This window comes from Symsagittifera roscoffensis, chromosome 7 (genome assembly GCF_963678635.1).
Source record: "Symsagittifera roscoffensis chromosome 7, txSymRosc1.1, whole genome shotgun sequence".
NCBI classification, from domain to species: Eukaryota; Metazoa; Xenacoelomorpha; order Acoela; family Convolutidae; genus Symsagittifera; species Symsagittifera roscoffensis.
Genome location: NC_087068.1, coordinates 13,491,141 through 13,508,735, shown reverse-complemented (window position 1 = coordinate 13,508,735; position 17,595 = coordinate 13,491,141). Strand labels below are relative to the sequence as shown.

Below are 17,595 nucleotides of genomic sequence, written 5' to 3'. Positions count from 1 at the left end.
AGGCACACAAATGTTTTTTTCTACTTTTTTCTCACGAAACAAACAAAACAATTGCTTTTCCCTTGACAGGACATTGATTTCCAGTATATTTTCCTTTCAAAGCTTCAACAACTCAATAACCCTAAGACTCGAATAAGTAGCCTGCTACTGCAACCAAGAACGGGTTGTAGGAGATATCCATGATCCCTGACACATACTGATTTTCTCCCCTTTTCAATGGTTTTTAGTAGTCTTCAGCTCCATCCGACAGACGAAGCGCCGTGGCTGCAGTCTATTTTCTTATGGTAAAATATTTTTTTCTATCTATTTAAGATTCTCTGGAGATGCTTCAGATTCCTCATCCTTCTGAGTCCCCTGGTCCTGATATACGTCCAGTATGACGCTCACGAAACGTATTTCCAAGGCTTCCTCTTTCATTGCATTCTGATGGCAGGCCATAATTACAGCATCAGTAATCACGGAAATTCTCCATTTCAAGAAACAAACACTTTGCATCTTTCCTGCTAGCCAAAATCAATCGAGAGTCATCACGAGCTACGTGCAGCGCTAAGATATTGTGGATATTCAGACCCTTGTTTACTAATTTTAGTTTATCACGTTATGTAGGGTTTTCCACTGTCACTCTTGCCAGGCAGCAAGCAATTAGCAACTGTCCCTCCGTCCTGACGAACGGATTAGCCATGGAATATTTCGCCGATGAAGGGGTCCTCATCTCATTCTCAAAGCACTCTTGCGAGAGCTTTTTCCCAAGTCCTGGCCAGCTGACTTCTCTGGTCTAGACTATTTATATCAAATTTCTGCTGCATGGCCCAAATTTTACTTTTCTTTGCAACGCTGTTATCCAAGAGATTTAAACGGCCTTATATCTCATTTACTGCATCCAGGGCAACCCACCATGAACGAGAAGTAATCCTGGTAGAGTTTTTTTGAAGTGGGTCTTCAGTGAATTGTACACCAATGTGCTGGTTTTGGCTCGAGACCCAGTTGGACCTCAAGTCGACTTCCCATTTTTGTCAACTCGTGTAGTCCCTCTTCATATTCATACGTTGTGGCCTGAAATTTCGTTCCGTCACTGATTCGGGGTCCGACATGCTTCAATCTGTAGTGCTACCTCTTTCAGATTCCTGGAAGTAGAGTTGTCCCTGTTTTACAAGGTCTTCGATCTAAACAACACCATAGGAGGTACCTTTTTGAATTTGTCTTTGACACTGCTCCCCGTATGAACTGTGCTCCTCCACTGCATGTTTTTTTTTCGAAAACTTTGATTCTCTAGGTGAAGGCATGGCTTCTTATTCCGAATTCCCCTGCATTGACCCTTGTACACTCCCATTTCCTCTCTCAAGTCTTTTTGTCCTAGGTATACTAAAAAAAATTGGAGCTGTCACAGTGATATCTTTCTTTTTACCTAGTTTTTAAAGTAAAGCTGTCTTTACGGGGTTTGGGCATCGTGGCAGGTCTCTTCTCTCCAGTATGAATCGTCTTCTTCAGCAACCTTTCTCGAGCGACTTGATTCAATCATGTCCCAACCATCCAAGACAGACTTGATTCAAGACAGGCGCTGCATATTCCACCACAAGCCACAGCTCCTCCTTGACTTCCTACACAACTACCTTCCTCCTTACCCGCTGATTGAAATTAAGTCAGAAGGTGTCCCAATGTGTCGACGTAATGGATTTTAGGAACGCAGAGTTGTTCCCTCAAAGGTATTGCCTTCCCTCGGGATATCGCTGAAGAGCGTCGTCATCAAGATTGTCGTAACTACAGCTCGTAACTGTTGCGGGGCGATCTTAAAAGTGGTGTGGTAGTGTGACCCCACTCATTCTTCACCCATGTTCTATTGAAGCTATTTCTTAGTCATTTATCTTTCATCGGTGCTCTAGAGTCCCGTTGTCGCTTTCCGTGTCTATCAGTTCGATGTCGCTGGGTAAATCGCCCATCTCCTCTTCAATCATCGTTCCGAGACGTTCTTTCTCCAATGCCTTTTCAAAACGGCTCTACACTGGTAGAATTTTCTTATCTCCTGGAGTATCAACCGACAGAGGAGAGAGTGTGACAGGATTCAAAACTTCATTTTTTCCCAAGATGAGTCAAGAGCAACCCTGTGGATCCTAGCTGTCGTCTCCTGCCATTCAACTCTATCTCCACCACTCCGTTTGATACTAAATCCTTCCTAGTGCTGCATGTCCGATCCACCTTGAGAACTAGATGTCATTCTTATAGAACTTTCCTGCCTTCTCGATTTTTGGGATCAATGTGATTTAACCTAGCTTGCTCTAATACTTTTTTGATTTTGATCATCCCACATCGTGGTGGCAGAGATCCTCTGGGCTTGTCTGGGTTTATCCGTCCAGAAGTTGATGGTAATTCCCATCAAATGAAATCTGGCCGCTGCTGTGTAACCGATGAACAATGGATCCCACCCTTGAGTAAAGATTTCTTTTGTCTTTCCATCAGATCTATAGCTCCAATGAATGGCACCCACAAGGGACTAGTCATCCTCAGTATCAGTTTCCCGCATAATCGGGAACTCTGGAGATGTCGTGCGCAACACGTTGCTCTCTAGTATCACGCTCATCGCTTCTCCCACCAATTTGAAAGTCTCCTCCCTGACTGGGATTCTCAAGATCTGGTCAGGTCTTTTTATCCAGTGGGATGAGGTTCCAAAATTTAGGGACTTTTCGATTTGGTCGTCCCACCCTTCTCTCGCCATTTCGCCATGTTATTGGCATGTGAAGTTAAGCTCGTTTAGTTTCTGGTCCCTTATCCTTTCGAATCCTTCATCTCTCGATCTGTGCTCATAAGTACTCCTGTTTGTTCCGATTCAAGGTTGTTCCGTCCAGAACACTGATCAGACTGATGCGTGTCACTGAATGCTGTAGACTTATACAAGCGGGTAGGGAATCGCGAACGTGACTTCTGGGCCATAAATGCAGGTTAAGACATCTCCTAAACCTTTGATCATCCCAAGGGGATCCTATGTCACGGCTAGAGACAGGTCCTTGAACCAGGGCACGCCACTCTTGACTTCCACCAGCTCGCCTATAGTCTTTGGTTTCATTTCCTCTCCAGTCAGGTGTCGATTTTGCATAAACAACTACTCTACTAACAACGTCTGTAAGACTGCAGCGCACTCAGTTGCTTATGTGTCTAGATTCGGGTGGATCTGGCTCATCGACACTTCGTCCACATATATGATCATGTGATGAATCACCGTCAATTTTCCGTGGTTCAAGAGGCTCATTGTTTAGTATCCACTGACCTTCAAGGTTTCCTCGTATGTCCGATGGAAACTACAGTATTAACTACAGTAACAAGTTTTCGGACATATTCAGTATATTCTCCATTAACAATGCAAACAACAGGGACTCAAGTATCTCAAGGTTTCATGTACCTTTTTTGTCTTTAGATTGGCACTCGCGTGATCCTTCCAGAATAAAGATTAGATGGTGTCATTTGCCAGCATGACGAATGTTCACACTATCGGCGGTCCTCAGTTGGGCGGGAGTACCTATCCGTATCCTAGCCAGGTGGGTCCTCCACAACGGATCTTAGACCTCCCAACTCCTTATGTACACTGTAATTTGATGACCGAGTGGGAGACGATTCCTCTGCATTCCTCTGCAACTTCGCCATTTCCAGAGTTGAGGCTCGAAAGAAATGAGCTACATGAGTCTTCAATCTCCCGCACGAATTTGGTCGCCCAGGTTCTCATTTGGTAGACTCCAGTGCTTCCATCCTAGCTTCGATCAGTGCTTCTATCAGCTCGTTTGCTCCAGTGCTTCCATCAGTTCTTGACAAAACTTCAATTCTTGTCTATCAAACTTCTTAAGGCGCTCTAGATACCTGAACTTGCTCGTCGAGTTTTCCTGAACTCGACTCGTGGTTTCACTTTCACCTCCTGGTTTCGTCACCGCGGCTGACTCATTCACCGAATTTTGAGCAGTAAGAGTTTCTCAAGTCTCAATTTTGCGCACTATAGAGCCGAAGAGCCTTCTCCTGCTGCTACCACGGACCATGGAGTCCCTTTGTTCTCTCAATCTGGACTCGATTGATCTTGTCAGAAAAAAAATGGATCTGGAGGCGGACCAAAAAAGAAGCGTCTCTTCTCCACAAAGTCGCTCACTGGAAAACTCCGTCTGATGAGCATCCCTGTGGTAACGATTGATCCATCCTGTGAGGCACGTTCAGTAGATTCAAGGGTAGGAGACTTTGTTGATGAATCTGCTGAATAGCGCCATTGACGTGACGCACCCTCTCGTTCATGGTCCTCCCCCAATCAACAGTATTCACGTTGAACGGTACGGTGCTTATCGTGAATATCGTCGGGTCACTTCCTGTATTAAGCTGTTTTTAGTCAGACAACCGTGTCATTTTTTGAGTCTCGCCTCTAGACATGTCCTTTGCCCCCATCATTATTGTCACTTTGGCGACAATAATTAAGGGCTCTAACCGTATACAGAGCAGCAAAACCAATAGGATCAAAAACGTGTCATACAAAGATCCAAGCGAACCAGAGCGTAACAGGCGTGCCTAGTGGTTTGTCTGAAAATCACAGCCAGTTACTTACAGTACTTACAGCCAGTTACTTACTAACTCTCTTAACGCCAAAATCTTGTGAGGTTTTTCTGGTCAAAGTTTCTAGATTTAACAATAATAATAATAATAATAATAATAATAATAATAATAATAATAATAATTAATGAAATCATCTACACGTTTTGGCGACTAATAATTAAGGGCTCTAACCGTATACAGAGCAGCAAAACCAATAGGATCAAAAACGTGTCATACAAAGATCCAAGCGAACCAGAGCGTAACAGGCGTGCCTAGTGGTTTGTCTGAAAATCACAGCCAGTTACTTACAGTACTTACAGCCAGTTACTTACTAACTCTCTTAACGCCAAAATCTTGTGAGGTTTTTCTGGTCAAAGTTTCTAGATTTAACAATAATAATAATAATAATAATAATAATAATTGTAGTTCCTGCGAATCGCAGAGGAGCTATCAGGAGGCCTTAACAGTCCTGTTGAGGAAAGTCCATTTGTATTATCTACCCACATTCCAGACAGTGTTATTTAGCTGAGCGAAGCTGTTTTATTGCGACTCAAGGCCGTTTTTTTTTGCGTCTGGAACTTTTACGTGGTACCACTATTGCTGCCAAATTTGGTCAGGTTGTGGTAGACCTGAAGCTGGAGGTCAAGTGAGAGCTTGTCCTCACACACTATCCTTGCCATGGCATGGGATCGTATACACGTTCTGACGATTTCAACGTGAACGCCTTACCACTGTGCTAAGTGCCTCTAAATTTAAATCAAAACTTTTTTTTACATTTTTGTGAATAAAAGCCACTTAGCACGAATATCCATCAGATAAACAAAAAAAAAGGAATGCTTAGACACTGTTGACTCTACCCATTAAATATTACGGCTATTATTCAATTGTGGGACCAAAAGTAGCCGCAGCGATTAAAAAAATTGTCCCATATAGCCTAATAGCAAATTTTAGTGAAGACTGTATCATAAATTACCCCTGTCAGCTGAATTCATTCAGATACCTTTAACTAAATTCAGTCATAAAAATATTTCAAACGTAACTCAATCAGAACCAACGTTTAAATCGTGAAACTAAAAAAAAACATAAAAATGTTTGAAACAAGCTCATGAAATTTGACAATTCTAATTGGAAATTCATATTTACATAATTCAATTTTGCTCAGCTAAAAAACGAGATATTGTTTGATAGACTCACAAATTCAAACTTTACATAAAGCTTGGGAAATCAATGTCGGGGGAAAAATTATCATACCAGGCATTTTTGAAACTTCGCCGATAGCTAACATTTTTGTTCTAGGAGTCAAAAAATTTGCTCAAATTTTCTGCGGCTCAGTTCTGGCAACTGGTTACGGTTAGGGTAGGGGGTTCGTGAAATAAAACTGGATTAAAACAATTTGCACAATTACTCAGTTTTTCCCCGCACTGACTTATAACTCCATCCTTTTTTGAGCAATGTAAACTAAACTGGTTTTTTCTAAGTTTTCCAGGTGAGGTAGAAAATTTAAACGCTGTATAAATGTTATGTAAACTTTTTTATGAAATTATCTAGATAAGCGAAGTAAAAAAACGACGCAAGCTCATGTGGAAAACTTGAAAAGATCCATACAACTACAAATTCAATTTATGTTAATTTTTGGTGTCTTGTTTCAATTTTGCTGTTTAACTGCTTTTTCTTCATATGTACCAATACTGCAGCCTCCCCGCCAAAGAAAGCGTGATGGAAAAATAGAGAATATTCCATAAAAGGAATGTTGCGGGAAAGAGCCACTTGGACACACTGTCGGCGTTGTCTTTAGAAAATTGGTCGGATTGGAAATACTCGAACAGGGGGCGGAAACAGGGAAGAAGTTTCTTCAGTACTCTGCATATGCAGTTCTGCTGTGGGTACGTCTCGATTGTTTCTTGTTTTTCCAGTGAGCTCGACTTCCTGGAATAATAAAGAGATTTCGAAATTTAATTGTTTATAAATCGTAAAAAAATCTGTGGAACGTTTTTTTTTTCAAAAAAATCTTTAAAATTGGCCTGATTGGTGACAAAGTTAATAGAAAAACACATCATCTTCATCGAGTTTTTGACTTTTTTTCAAATCAAAACATTTCTTGATCATGAGGGAGTAACAAAGGTACACCTCAAAGCAGGGGCGGATCTAGAATTTTCTCGAGAGGAGGCGGATTTTCAAAAAATTTTCGAATTTCTTTTTTAATTTTGACGACCTTTTTTTAGGTCGATCAAATTGATTTTCCGAGCTCTCCTAGAGCTCACTAAAAAAATAAAAAAAAATGGGCAAACTTGATCTAACTTAATCGGAAAACAAATCAAGCTCATTTAAACTTACAAAAAAATTCTGTTTAAAGGTTTTCCTGAAAAAAATTCAATGCAAAAAAAATGTTTATCATACAATTTTCATAAATGGGAATTCTATGATAAAAATTTTTTCCATAGAACCCATGCATGGAGTTGTATAATAAGCATTTTTTTTGTATGGAGGTCAAATCGGGTAATTAGTTTGAGAAAATGCTAGAGATCCAGCCTGATCAAGACATAACAACCACTTTCTGAGAATGTTTCTACACTTTGTATGCAGGCGACTTTTCCCTTTTTATACCAGGTCTAACTTTTACCTTTTCTTAGGTTTTCCCACTTTGCTATTCTGGTTCATGATACTCTGCTTTGGCAATTGGTCCATCTTGATCACAGTTTCCAGCGGCTTCCTTTGCATGTTGAGAGAGGGCGACGGATCCAAACGCGCTTGTTGACTTGAATTGTTCACTTTCGAAATATTTCTATTTTTCACTGCTGAAGCGTATAACTCCCTTTTCAGCCCAGGAAAACCGGGACAATCTTTGATTTCCAAGAATTCGTCGCTCATATTTCCCGAATAGATAAGAGGACCTTCGATTCTGTTCGACAGCGAAGGCGATCTATCTTCGACGGAAACTGCGGATGCCAGAAACGGCGAGGCGCTCGATGCCGACTCGTACTTCGGCGGTCGTAGCGATAAACCCATCCCATCTTTTGACTGGGATATTTTCTCGGATCTTGATTTTGAAGCACTCGATTTTCGCAATCTCGTTGCACTTTTGTTGGAGACGACTAATTCATTATCGCTGAATTCGTTATGTGAATCTGAGTTACTTTGACGGTCTTGATGTTGGAACATTTTTTCACGTCTTAACATAGCTTGTCGGAGTGATAGAGGGTTTTCATTCTTGTTTGGGGAACGTTCCACACTGCTAATGGATTCCTTTTTCAAGTGAGGTTTTATCAAGTTATGATCAACTCCAAGCCCAGAAGATAAATATCCATTAACTTGTCCCATAATTTTTGCTGATTTATTATCGTTGCCATTAACAGCGGCTGTTTCATCATTTTGGCTCATAATTTCTGATCTTTCACTGCTTGTTTGTAATTTGTGCAAATCTGGAATCAGTTTCGGAAAGTTTGAAGACTTATTCGCTGTTTTTTCAGAAAGTTGAACTTTGGTTTCGTTTTGAGCGGGTGCTTTTGTCTTGAGTTTCTCGCGTGTGGAATGTAGCCATGATTTGGCCATAGTTTTCACTGGAGGTTCATAGGATACAAGTGCAAACTCGATCAAACTCGCAAAGACGAAAAAGAAGTTGACAATTAGATACAAATCGGCCACTTTCAAGTCTGCAATTCCAGGAAATCTAAACAAAAAAGTAAAAAAAGTAAAAAATTAAATTTTGGTAGTTAATTTCAATTTGAATTTTTTTGACCATTTTATAACATTTTTGTTTTTTTTTCGTAGTAAAATAGCATTAATAATCGCTAAATTATTGTGAAATGTAGTGAATTATACTGGGATTCCAGCCTCCCATCAAAGTTAGCCGAAACAATGAGACGAAACAATTGAAAAAGTTTAAACCTAAGCAATGAGACGACTTTTTCTCAAATTTTTTGAAACCTAAAATCACGCCCGAAAGAGCTTTAAAATGGTTGGTACCTCACTTCAGCCCTTTGAACTTTCTTTCGGGTACTGTCAAAATTTAAAAATTCAAACCTAGCTCATTGTTTGTTCCCGTGTCACAAGTGAAGTGGTCAGAACAACAGTCCATCTACAGCAACGTAGAAATAGGATTTTGTTATCGGATATTTTGTGGATACTTAAAAATTCAACTTCGACTTCAATGTAGCTATAATTACTACTGTCATAATATTTCGGTTTAAGACAAAAAGCTCAAATTATTTAGCGCAAAAAACCAAGGTTGTCATCGGAGTTCTTTTTTGACGCAGAAAAATATGAGCACATATATTCAAATTTTGACTAAAATTTAGATACAATTAATCTAATTTAAGAAAAAACTGTCGCCAAAAGCGTCATTTATCAAAAAACATTTATTCTACATTGCAAAAGTTTGATACTTTTTTATAAAGCAGGTAGCATCCTGGGCCCATAAGTTAAGTCTTGTTCTACTCGGATAATTTTTGATCTAATCCGTAAATTTTTGCTTTGCAAATCACAATTAATAGCGAATTAGTAGCTTTCCGTGTCCCTGAAAATAACTTATTTCAGTTTTTGATCAGATTAACCAAGGGCATATCTAGAATTTTCTCCAATTTTTTTTTACGTCGACCAAATTGATTTTCTGATTTCTTTCAAATCACTATTAAGACCACGTTTTGACCAAATGTTCTCGCCGCAGCAAATTTTTGAAAAAAAGGCCAAAAAACCCGTTTTTAGGCATTTTTTGGAAAAATTTGAACCAAAACTTGCGTTTTTTCGGCGCGCGCTCTCCCCTCTGAATTAAAGTGTATTGGTGCCAAAGGCGCCTTTGAAACACTTTTAGGGTTAGTCAGCCAAAAATGGATATCTCAATAGTACAAAGGGGGGACCCTTTGGGTCGGCAGGGGGTCAAATCCCTGGGGGGTGAGGGGCGTCCCCCCCAAATCCGCTGGTGAGATTATTCAGTTGTGTTTCATGCGAATTGCAGTGGAGAAATTCATCAGTAGGCCCTAACGACCTGTCTAAGGATTGTTTCTTTGCTTTTTGCCCCACATTCCAACTTAAGTTAATTTGTTGGGCGAAGCTCTTTTGCATCTCAAGTTGTTTTTTTTGTGTCTAGAATTTTCACGTGGTATCACTATTGCAGTTGAAATCAATCAAGCTGTGGTAGACTTAAAGTCAGAGGTCAAATGAGCGCGCGTCATCGCATCCTATCCTTGCCACGACAGGGGGTGATCTAATCATTATAGGAAGATAATGTTGATGATAAAACTCTTATATATTCGGGCTATTGTTCACCTTAGTTACCAACTTGTAACCAATTTGTGAGATGATGAAAAAACAAACGTTTGTATTAACACTAAGATGTTGTCGAAAAGTATCGTCTATAAAGCAAAAACATTGCGAAATTTTCTTGAGGTACTTTAAGTTGTTTTAAAAGTGCCTACAGCAGTACTATTGCAAACTCCAGTCATTTTGTAGTCAGAACACCAGAGCCGACACGCTAGCAATTAGAAATCTTTAATTCGAACTTAAGAAAACATTTGAGATTAATCAATTGTGGTTTGTGCGAAATGCAGTGGAGATATTCATCAGTAGGCCCTAACGACCTGTCAAATGATTGTTTTTTTGTTTTATTTCCCTACATTCCAACGTAGACATTTAACCATTCTCTAGATTTGGTTGCTTTTTTCTTCTCAATTTTAAAGCAAAATTGATTAATCGTGGCTGTCTAGTACCAAAATACGGAAACACCAAAAATTAACCATTTTTTTCTGATAAACTTTTTTCAAAGGTTAAGACTTGGACAACAAAACATGGAAAAAAATCCGCAACTAGTCATATAACAACATGTTAGTTGGCATTTAAAATCATCTATTTAGTTTTATTACTGGCGTGATTGTCAAAGTAATAAGTTGATCTAAAATCTTGACCAAAAAAACTTTAATATGGCACCCAGTTTTCTCTACAAAATTTTCTTGCGGTGAATTAATTTGTTTTAAAAGTGCCTACAGCAGTACTATTGCAAACTCCAGTCATTTTGTAGTCAGAACACCAGAGCGGACACGCTAGCAATTAGAAATCTTTAATTCGAACTTAAGAAAACAATTGAGATTAATCAATTTGGGTTCATGCGAAATGCAGTGGAGATATTCATCAGTAGGCCCTAACGACCTGTCAAATGATTGTTTTTTTGTTTTATTTCCCCACATTCCAACGTAGACATTTAACCATTCTCTAGATTTGTTTGCTTTTTTCTTCTCAATTTTAAAGCAAAATTGATTAAGAGTGGCTGTCTAGTACCAAAATACGGAAACACCAAAAATTAACCATTTTTTTTTGATAAACTTTTTTCAAAGGTTAAGACTTGGACAACAAAACATGGAAAAAAATCCGCAACTAGTCATATAACAACATGTTAGTTGGCATTTAAAAACATCTGTTTAGTTTTATTACTGGCGTGATTGTCAAAGTAATAAGTTGATCTAAAATCTTGACCAAAAAACTTTAATATTGCACCCAGTTTTCTCTACAAATTTTTCTTGCGGTAAATTAAATTGTTTTAAAAGTGCTTGCAGTACTATTGCAAATTCCAGTCATTCTGTAGTCAGAACACCTGAGCGGACACGCTAGCAATTAATATCGTTAATCCGAACTTGAGAAAACAATTCGACAGCAAAAAAAATGAAAACAAGTCCATTACAATCAAGCCAAATACAGTCAAGTTCAAACTAATTAAAAAATTTCAATTTTTTTTGGAAAAATTTTGCGAAATAAATTGTTTAGCCAAATGTTACTACAAGCTTGAAAAATCTAATAAAGTCTTTTTAATAGTAGTTTCTTGATTACAAATTGAAAAAAAATCTTGTTTAAAAACTTTTGGAATTTATTATTTCAGAATTTAAAAAAAACAACTGAAAAATAAATACAAAATTGTATAAGTACCGAACTTACTTTAAGCTAAGTTTTTTTTCCTAGCTATTGAAGCCAAAGCGAAAATAAAATTACTTTTTATAGAAAATCAAATTAGAATTTAAGAATTTTTTTCTAGAGTCCTTCTTTTTTCTATAGCGCAAGATAGTCTGCAGTTAATATAACATTTATTATTTCAAAAATAGTACATTATAACAAAAAAAATCCACAAAGAGAATGGTGATTTAAAATGCACAACTCGAATGTGATATTGCAATTGTCAATATTAAGAGAAAAAAATCACTAAAGAAGTCTTTGTAAATTTCATTATCGTTTTTCTGTTGGATGGGGGGAGGTTTTGCAATTTTCATCTACCATAGGTAATCGCAATGAGACCTTAGTCAGGCAACCTCTTTTTATTTGAGTCACGAAAGCAGCGTTTAGAGTTAAACACTTCTCGCCTAGTACACGCGTTGCTCCAAAATTGTGCAATTTTTGAAAATAGAGACGTTTTCTTTTTTGTCGACTTGTTTAATCATTTTTTGCAATTCAGTCCAATTTTTTTGCGGTACTTGATTTTTTGTTGCAAAATTATAGTAGAAGTTTTTGTTAACAACTAGGCATGATCTTTTACACCACTTCTCAACTTTTCTTTGTTTCATTTTTCCAGTTGATGAAAAATTTGTAATTATTGATGAAATTTTTGCTGTTTCTATAATTTTACAGAGACAATTAATTTTTCAAACACAAAGAAAATTAAAGATTTGTAACAATTACCGAATCTGGAAATTTGTTAGGATTAAGTTTATCTGTAAACGAAATATGTCTTAATTTTAAATTGACTCTTTCAGGAAAGTACAGAGATTTTTTTTACAGATTTGACTTTTTTGGATTTTTCCATGATTAATGTTCAGTTTTTTGTCAAAATGACTTGTTTTTTTTCTAAAAAGGGCAACTGAATTAAGACAAAAAAGCTAGACCCCTGAATTAAAAATAAAAAACTTCTGACGCTTTTTTTGCTGAATAATGAGTGAAACTTATCGAAAGTTTTTCGGATTTTGAATCATGATTTTATTTTGATACTACACTTAATCCCTGTGAGGTAAAAAAAATCAGGAATGATAAAATATTCCCCACGCAATTGTATATTCCCGTCCCTTTAGGGGGAAAGGTCAAGCGGGTGATCGGAATAAATACTTTCCAGCAGTCATCACAAGCGCATCCTCGAAGACTTTAGTTCGATTTCATTGACATCTCAAATTTGCTCAGTGATGAATATCAGTAGAAATTCAGCTGTTTATTCTGTAAAAAAAAATTTGTTTATTATTAATGCTTGGATGTGTTTTTAATCAGACCAGTTTTGAGCTCTTAATTTATCATACTATCTTAAAAGTATTGATATCCAAAGCTCAATTATGAAAAACAATTCCGTGATAATGTCTAAATACGTGATGAACGGTTGACTTTGGTACTAGTTTGGGCAACTTGGGTTAGTTCAGGCGCGTCAAGCTTCGTTTTCTATTAGCGTGTATCAAACACGTTGAATTAATCTAGCTTCTGATTTTTTCCATTTTAGCAAGTTGAGGCACACAAATTGAATCAGATAATGTGTTGATTGGTCTGAAATATATCATTTGATACTTTACATTGGGTTTGTGAATGGAATTTACAAACATTTGATTTTTTTAAACTAAGTTTATTCCAAACACCCTGTTGCAATGCAAAACAAGAGTATAGAATAAAACAAGAGTTTAGATGCATATAAAATAAGCACAGTTGGCCGAGTGGCCTAAGCTAACGCCGATTATTCAGGTTAACAGTTGACGTAGGTTCGAGTCCCCCACCTTCCCATGTATTAATATATGCGAAAACGGGGGTTACATCCTATTTTAACTGTTTTTTGGTTCTAATTCGGTTCAAATTCAGAAATGTTACATGGTACATCAGAAATGTTATATGATGTTCAGATCAATAGAAATAATGCCGAAATTAATTTATTGACCGAGTTATTTGCCGAGACATATCTCTTATTAATTTAACGAATTTGGATCAGTTTTGGAGATTAGCGAGCATATTTTGGCGCCCCACAAGGGACTCGAAGAGCACAAAATTGACACAAGGGACACGATTGTTCTATTAACGAATGACACCGAAGTCTATTTTTCACGAAGTCGGTCGACACAATTATTCACGACTTATCGGACAGTTGTTAACACATTTGCACAAAGGACCGTAGACCGAAACAGACACGTACAAACATTTATGGCTGGCTCGAGTGGGTTTTCGCTAGTATCCGAAATTGCCCAATTTGTATTTAACGCAATAGCCCTCGAAGCAGTCTATCTACTTGCCGTTGAAATTTTCCAATTGCTTGCATACATAATAAGCAGCAACTAAAATACGGAAGGCACTTACTCCTGTTTCTCATTCAACAAAACATCTTTCTCTGAAATAACGCAAATGGCCTTTAATTTTTTGAATTAAAAATCCATTAATGCCATTTTGAACATTAAAAAATCCATTAATGGCCATCCATTAATGGCCGTTAATTTCCCCCCCCCCCCCATTAATTTTTGAACAGCCTTGAAACAGAGTGACCGAGTAACCAGTTGGCCGAGTGACAGAGTGACTGAAACACAGTGACCGAGTGTCCAGTTGGCCGAGTGACAGAGTGACAGAGTGATCGAAACTGGACGTGCCTCATACGTGCGTTTCCTCCACATTGATCTCAAAAGATCTTCGAGTTGCCGAAGAAACTTAGACGTAGACCGACCTACGCACACACACTTGAACCGATTGATTGGCCTGTAAGCCGACAGACGACAGGGCAGACAGGCAAAAGAGCAGACTGGTGGAAGAGAGGCCTGTTCAGGTGCCCTGATTGTTGACTTTTGGATTTTTGAGCTGTGTTTTCTCGACACCCGAAGTTTTGGATTTTTTCCCGGTGTCGCCAATCTCCAATTAAAAACTGTAAGACGTTTCCAAAACTTTTAAAACTCTCCATTCGTGCTTTAAATTTATATTTGATGTCATTTATGCTAGAAATTTTCCCGCAAGCTAGCCCCCGGTAATTTTTCTCAATACCCAAAAATTTTGGACAGCTCCGTTGAACTGAAATATCTTACAGTCGGTACATAGACAAACTGACTTGACATTTTTTCTCGATATCAAAAATTTTTGGATATATGTGAACGGAATATTAATCAGTGAAATCGGAACATAGACAAGAGGTACTGGACTAGTTTTTTTGATTGGTTTATGACTCGAACCTGCTGACCAAAATTTTCCAAAAAATTTTGTGAAAAAAGTAAAAAAATGCCAAAAAATCCTCAAAATGTCACCAGAATTCTGCGAAACTGTGCTGTAAGATGACACCAACCTTATGTTAAGTGGTCTGGTAGCGAAATATCAGGCAAATTAAGTTGAGTTTTTTCATCCTCAGATTTCCTCCATGTGTGTTGTTGGAACTTAACCAATTTGCCTGATCCCCACCCACCATTGGTGAAACTGAACGCCAGTTTGCTTCGAGTAAAACAAAGCCGTTTCAGCCCGTCCGATTATTGACTTCGTTGCGTGACAGTAAAGTTAATTGGTGAGGTACGGTGATATTAAGTGAGTTAAGTTGAATTCTTTCATCCTCAGGTTTACTCCGTGTGTGTTGTTGGAGTTCAACCGACCTACTTAATTTTCCAACCCCATTGGTACTTAAGCGTAACGAAGCCGTCGCATAGGTCCCCTAAGTGTATGGTATTCATTCTAGGAACTAGTTCTTTGGATCACGCGCTCCGAAAACTTCCCGCTCCGTCCCAGAAGCGCGTCAAAGATACTTGCTTTACAAAGCCAGGTTTAAGTTTGAACTTTAACGCTAGGGACTCCCAGAAAACAATACAGTACTACCTTCATCACTACTTGTCGCACCGTAACGACCTTGTAATTTGGCACGACGCCATTAATAACTCGATAAGTAGGCACCGCAGCAACAATAACCGCAAGCTGAGTAGTGAGCAACTTGTCAATTTGTTATTAAGGTATAGGACAAACATTTGTGCGATCGTATAATGTAGACGTAACGGAACCGAGGATATAGAGGAAAGTTTAGGTTCAACAGGTATTCTCGTTCTGAACGTCGTTAAAGATTTTATCTCTAAGCGTAAGGCTAAGGACCAGGTACTAAATGAGAAGTACAAAGAGCTTCACCAGCCTCCTTCCCTTGAGTTAAAGACTCTCCTCCTTCTAAGGCGATAAAGTGCTAATCATAACATCCTTAAGACACGTAAGAAGCGTAACCGCTTACCCCTCAAAGCTCGCAAAGCTATAAAAAATAGGCTTCAGACAGAAGCTTTGAGACGTCAAGTTCCCCCATCTTGTAAGCTAATGTTGATTTACTAATGCAAATTTAATTACGTACCAAAACAGAATCTCATTTTATTGATTGTTTTCTAAAAGTGAGCATCCGTAGAATATTGTCAATTTGTGAAAAACATGGACAAAAAATTCCAAAGTAAGATACGCAAGTTATTCGAAACGCGTGTAAATCTAGAAAATGAGCTGCTTAAAGGTCACTCATTATTACTTGAGTACATTGAGAATAATAGTCGCACCACAAAAATTGATAATGCTGTTTACAAATGTAAAATTGCGTTGGAAAATGCTGTCGACGTCAATTAGCAATTAATTAGGTTAGCGGGAAAAACGGAAAACCCTGCAAAAATCATTGCTCAGCAAGACCTTTGGCTTAAGAAAGTAACCGAAATGAACGATAAAGTAATGCATGAAGATCAGAGTTACAAGATGAGCCTTGAACCTTCGTCATTTCCAGCAGCCGGCATTAAAGGGAGCAAGGGATCTTTACAACAAACTAGGTCTGAGACATCCTCACGCTCGCACAAAACAAGAGATTCAGAAGCACGAGTATCTGGAAACAGGTCTAAGGTCTCTAATAAGTCTAAGGATAGTAGAAAGCTTGACTCACATAAGTCTGATAAATCAGTTCCTCATACGTCGACTGTTCGCACTATGTCATCAAGTGAGAAACGGCATGAACTAGCTTTATTAAAACGACGCCATGAGGAAGTGGAAAGGCAGTATCAAGTGTCTTTAAGATTTAAAGAGCAAGAGAACCGTCTTAAGACCGAACAAAGTCAGCTGGAACTAGAGCAATTGGCTGAAAGTCATAAAAAGCAACTAATTGAAATGGAACTGAAAGCGTTTGAGCTTGAGGACAGTTCATCTCAGGTTAGCGAGAAGGTAGCGGAAAGTAACTCGACAGGAGTAAGTCAACCTATTTCAAAGGTAGCAACCGATCGAACTAATGATTGGGTAGACTCTGTTAGTTCACAAGCACCTCCCAACGTTGCTAGTGCGCCAGGTTTGCAGGCCTTCACTCCTGTACCCATTTCGTCAGGACCGACGACGTCCGCCATCCTCGCTCATGCAATTCACACCAGTAATAGTCATAACCATGAGCACACAGCATTGAGTGACCCTGGAATCGATAGTTATGGACGTCAGGCTGTGCCTCAATTTGGCAGTGTAAGCCTTTTGCCACTGCAAGCTTCTGTTCCATTCCCAGTTAACAATATGCATTCTAGTGCACACGTGTTACCACCACCGTCTGCTGTTCCTTTACAGACCATGAGTTCAAACAACTAATGGTAGTTTTGCCATCGCGCAACCGGAATCATTACCTGTCCCAATGTTACCGGCACAACCCGGTTCTGGTTTTGTTTCTTTGTCACCTGCATTTGCTGGTGGTGGCTTCTCATCTTCTGGAGTAAACCCAACGCCGGTTTTCTTTTCGGCACCTAATTGCCATGCAGCGCCAGTCCAGACGCAACATAATCTTCCCTTTGTTCCGCATACTGAGTCACCTAGTATCAACGATTACTACACAAGTGATGCAAACTTATGGCGATTGGCAGCTACAACTCCAATCGTCACGCCTGCTCAGTGTTGTAATGCGGGAAACATTTTTTCTAATGTGGCAACTGTTGTTCCATCGGGTAACACCGCCGCTCCGTATACTAGTGGTGGGACTGTGTACTTTAATACTCCCCCAGTTCAACCACAACATGTTCCGCATTTTGTCAATCATACTAATACTGGTTATCAGCCAGTCAACGAAGACTACGCACCGTCTTCCGCTTATCCGAACCAAGGTTGTTC

At 38.7% G+C, this 17,595-nt stretch overlaps 2 protein-coding genes across 5 annotated transcripts in view; both read right to left on the bottom strand.

The window, feature by feature from the left end:
- LOC134851799 (CD109 antigen-like) overlaps positions 1–17,595 on the bottom strand; it is a 385,923-nt gene that overhangs the window by 287,456 nt on the left and 80,872 nt on the right. The window lies entirely within an intron of this gene.
- The window catches only part of LOC134851803 (uncharacterized), a 59,754-nt gene continuing 48,286 nt past the window's right edge, over positions 6,128–17,595 (bottom strand). Inside the window, exons 6-7 of the mRNA XM_063868042.1 lie at positions 7,175–8,221; positions 6,128–6,480 (exon numbers count right to left, since the gene is read on the bottom strand). Coding sequence (XP_063724112.1) covers positions 6,228–6,480; positions 7,175–8,221 — 1,300 coding nt within the window. The 3' untranslated portion in view covers positions 6,128–6,227. The remainder of the gene's footprint in view (positions 6,481–7,174; positions 8,222–17,595) is intronic.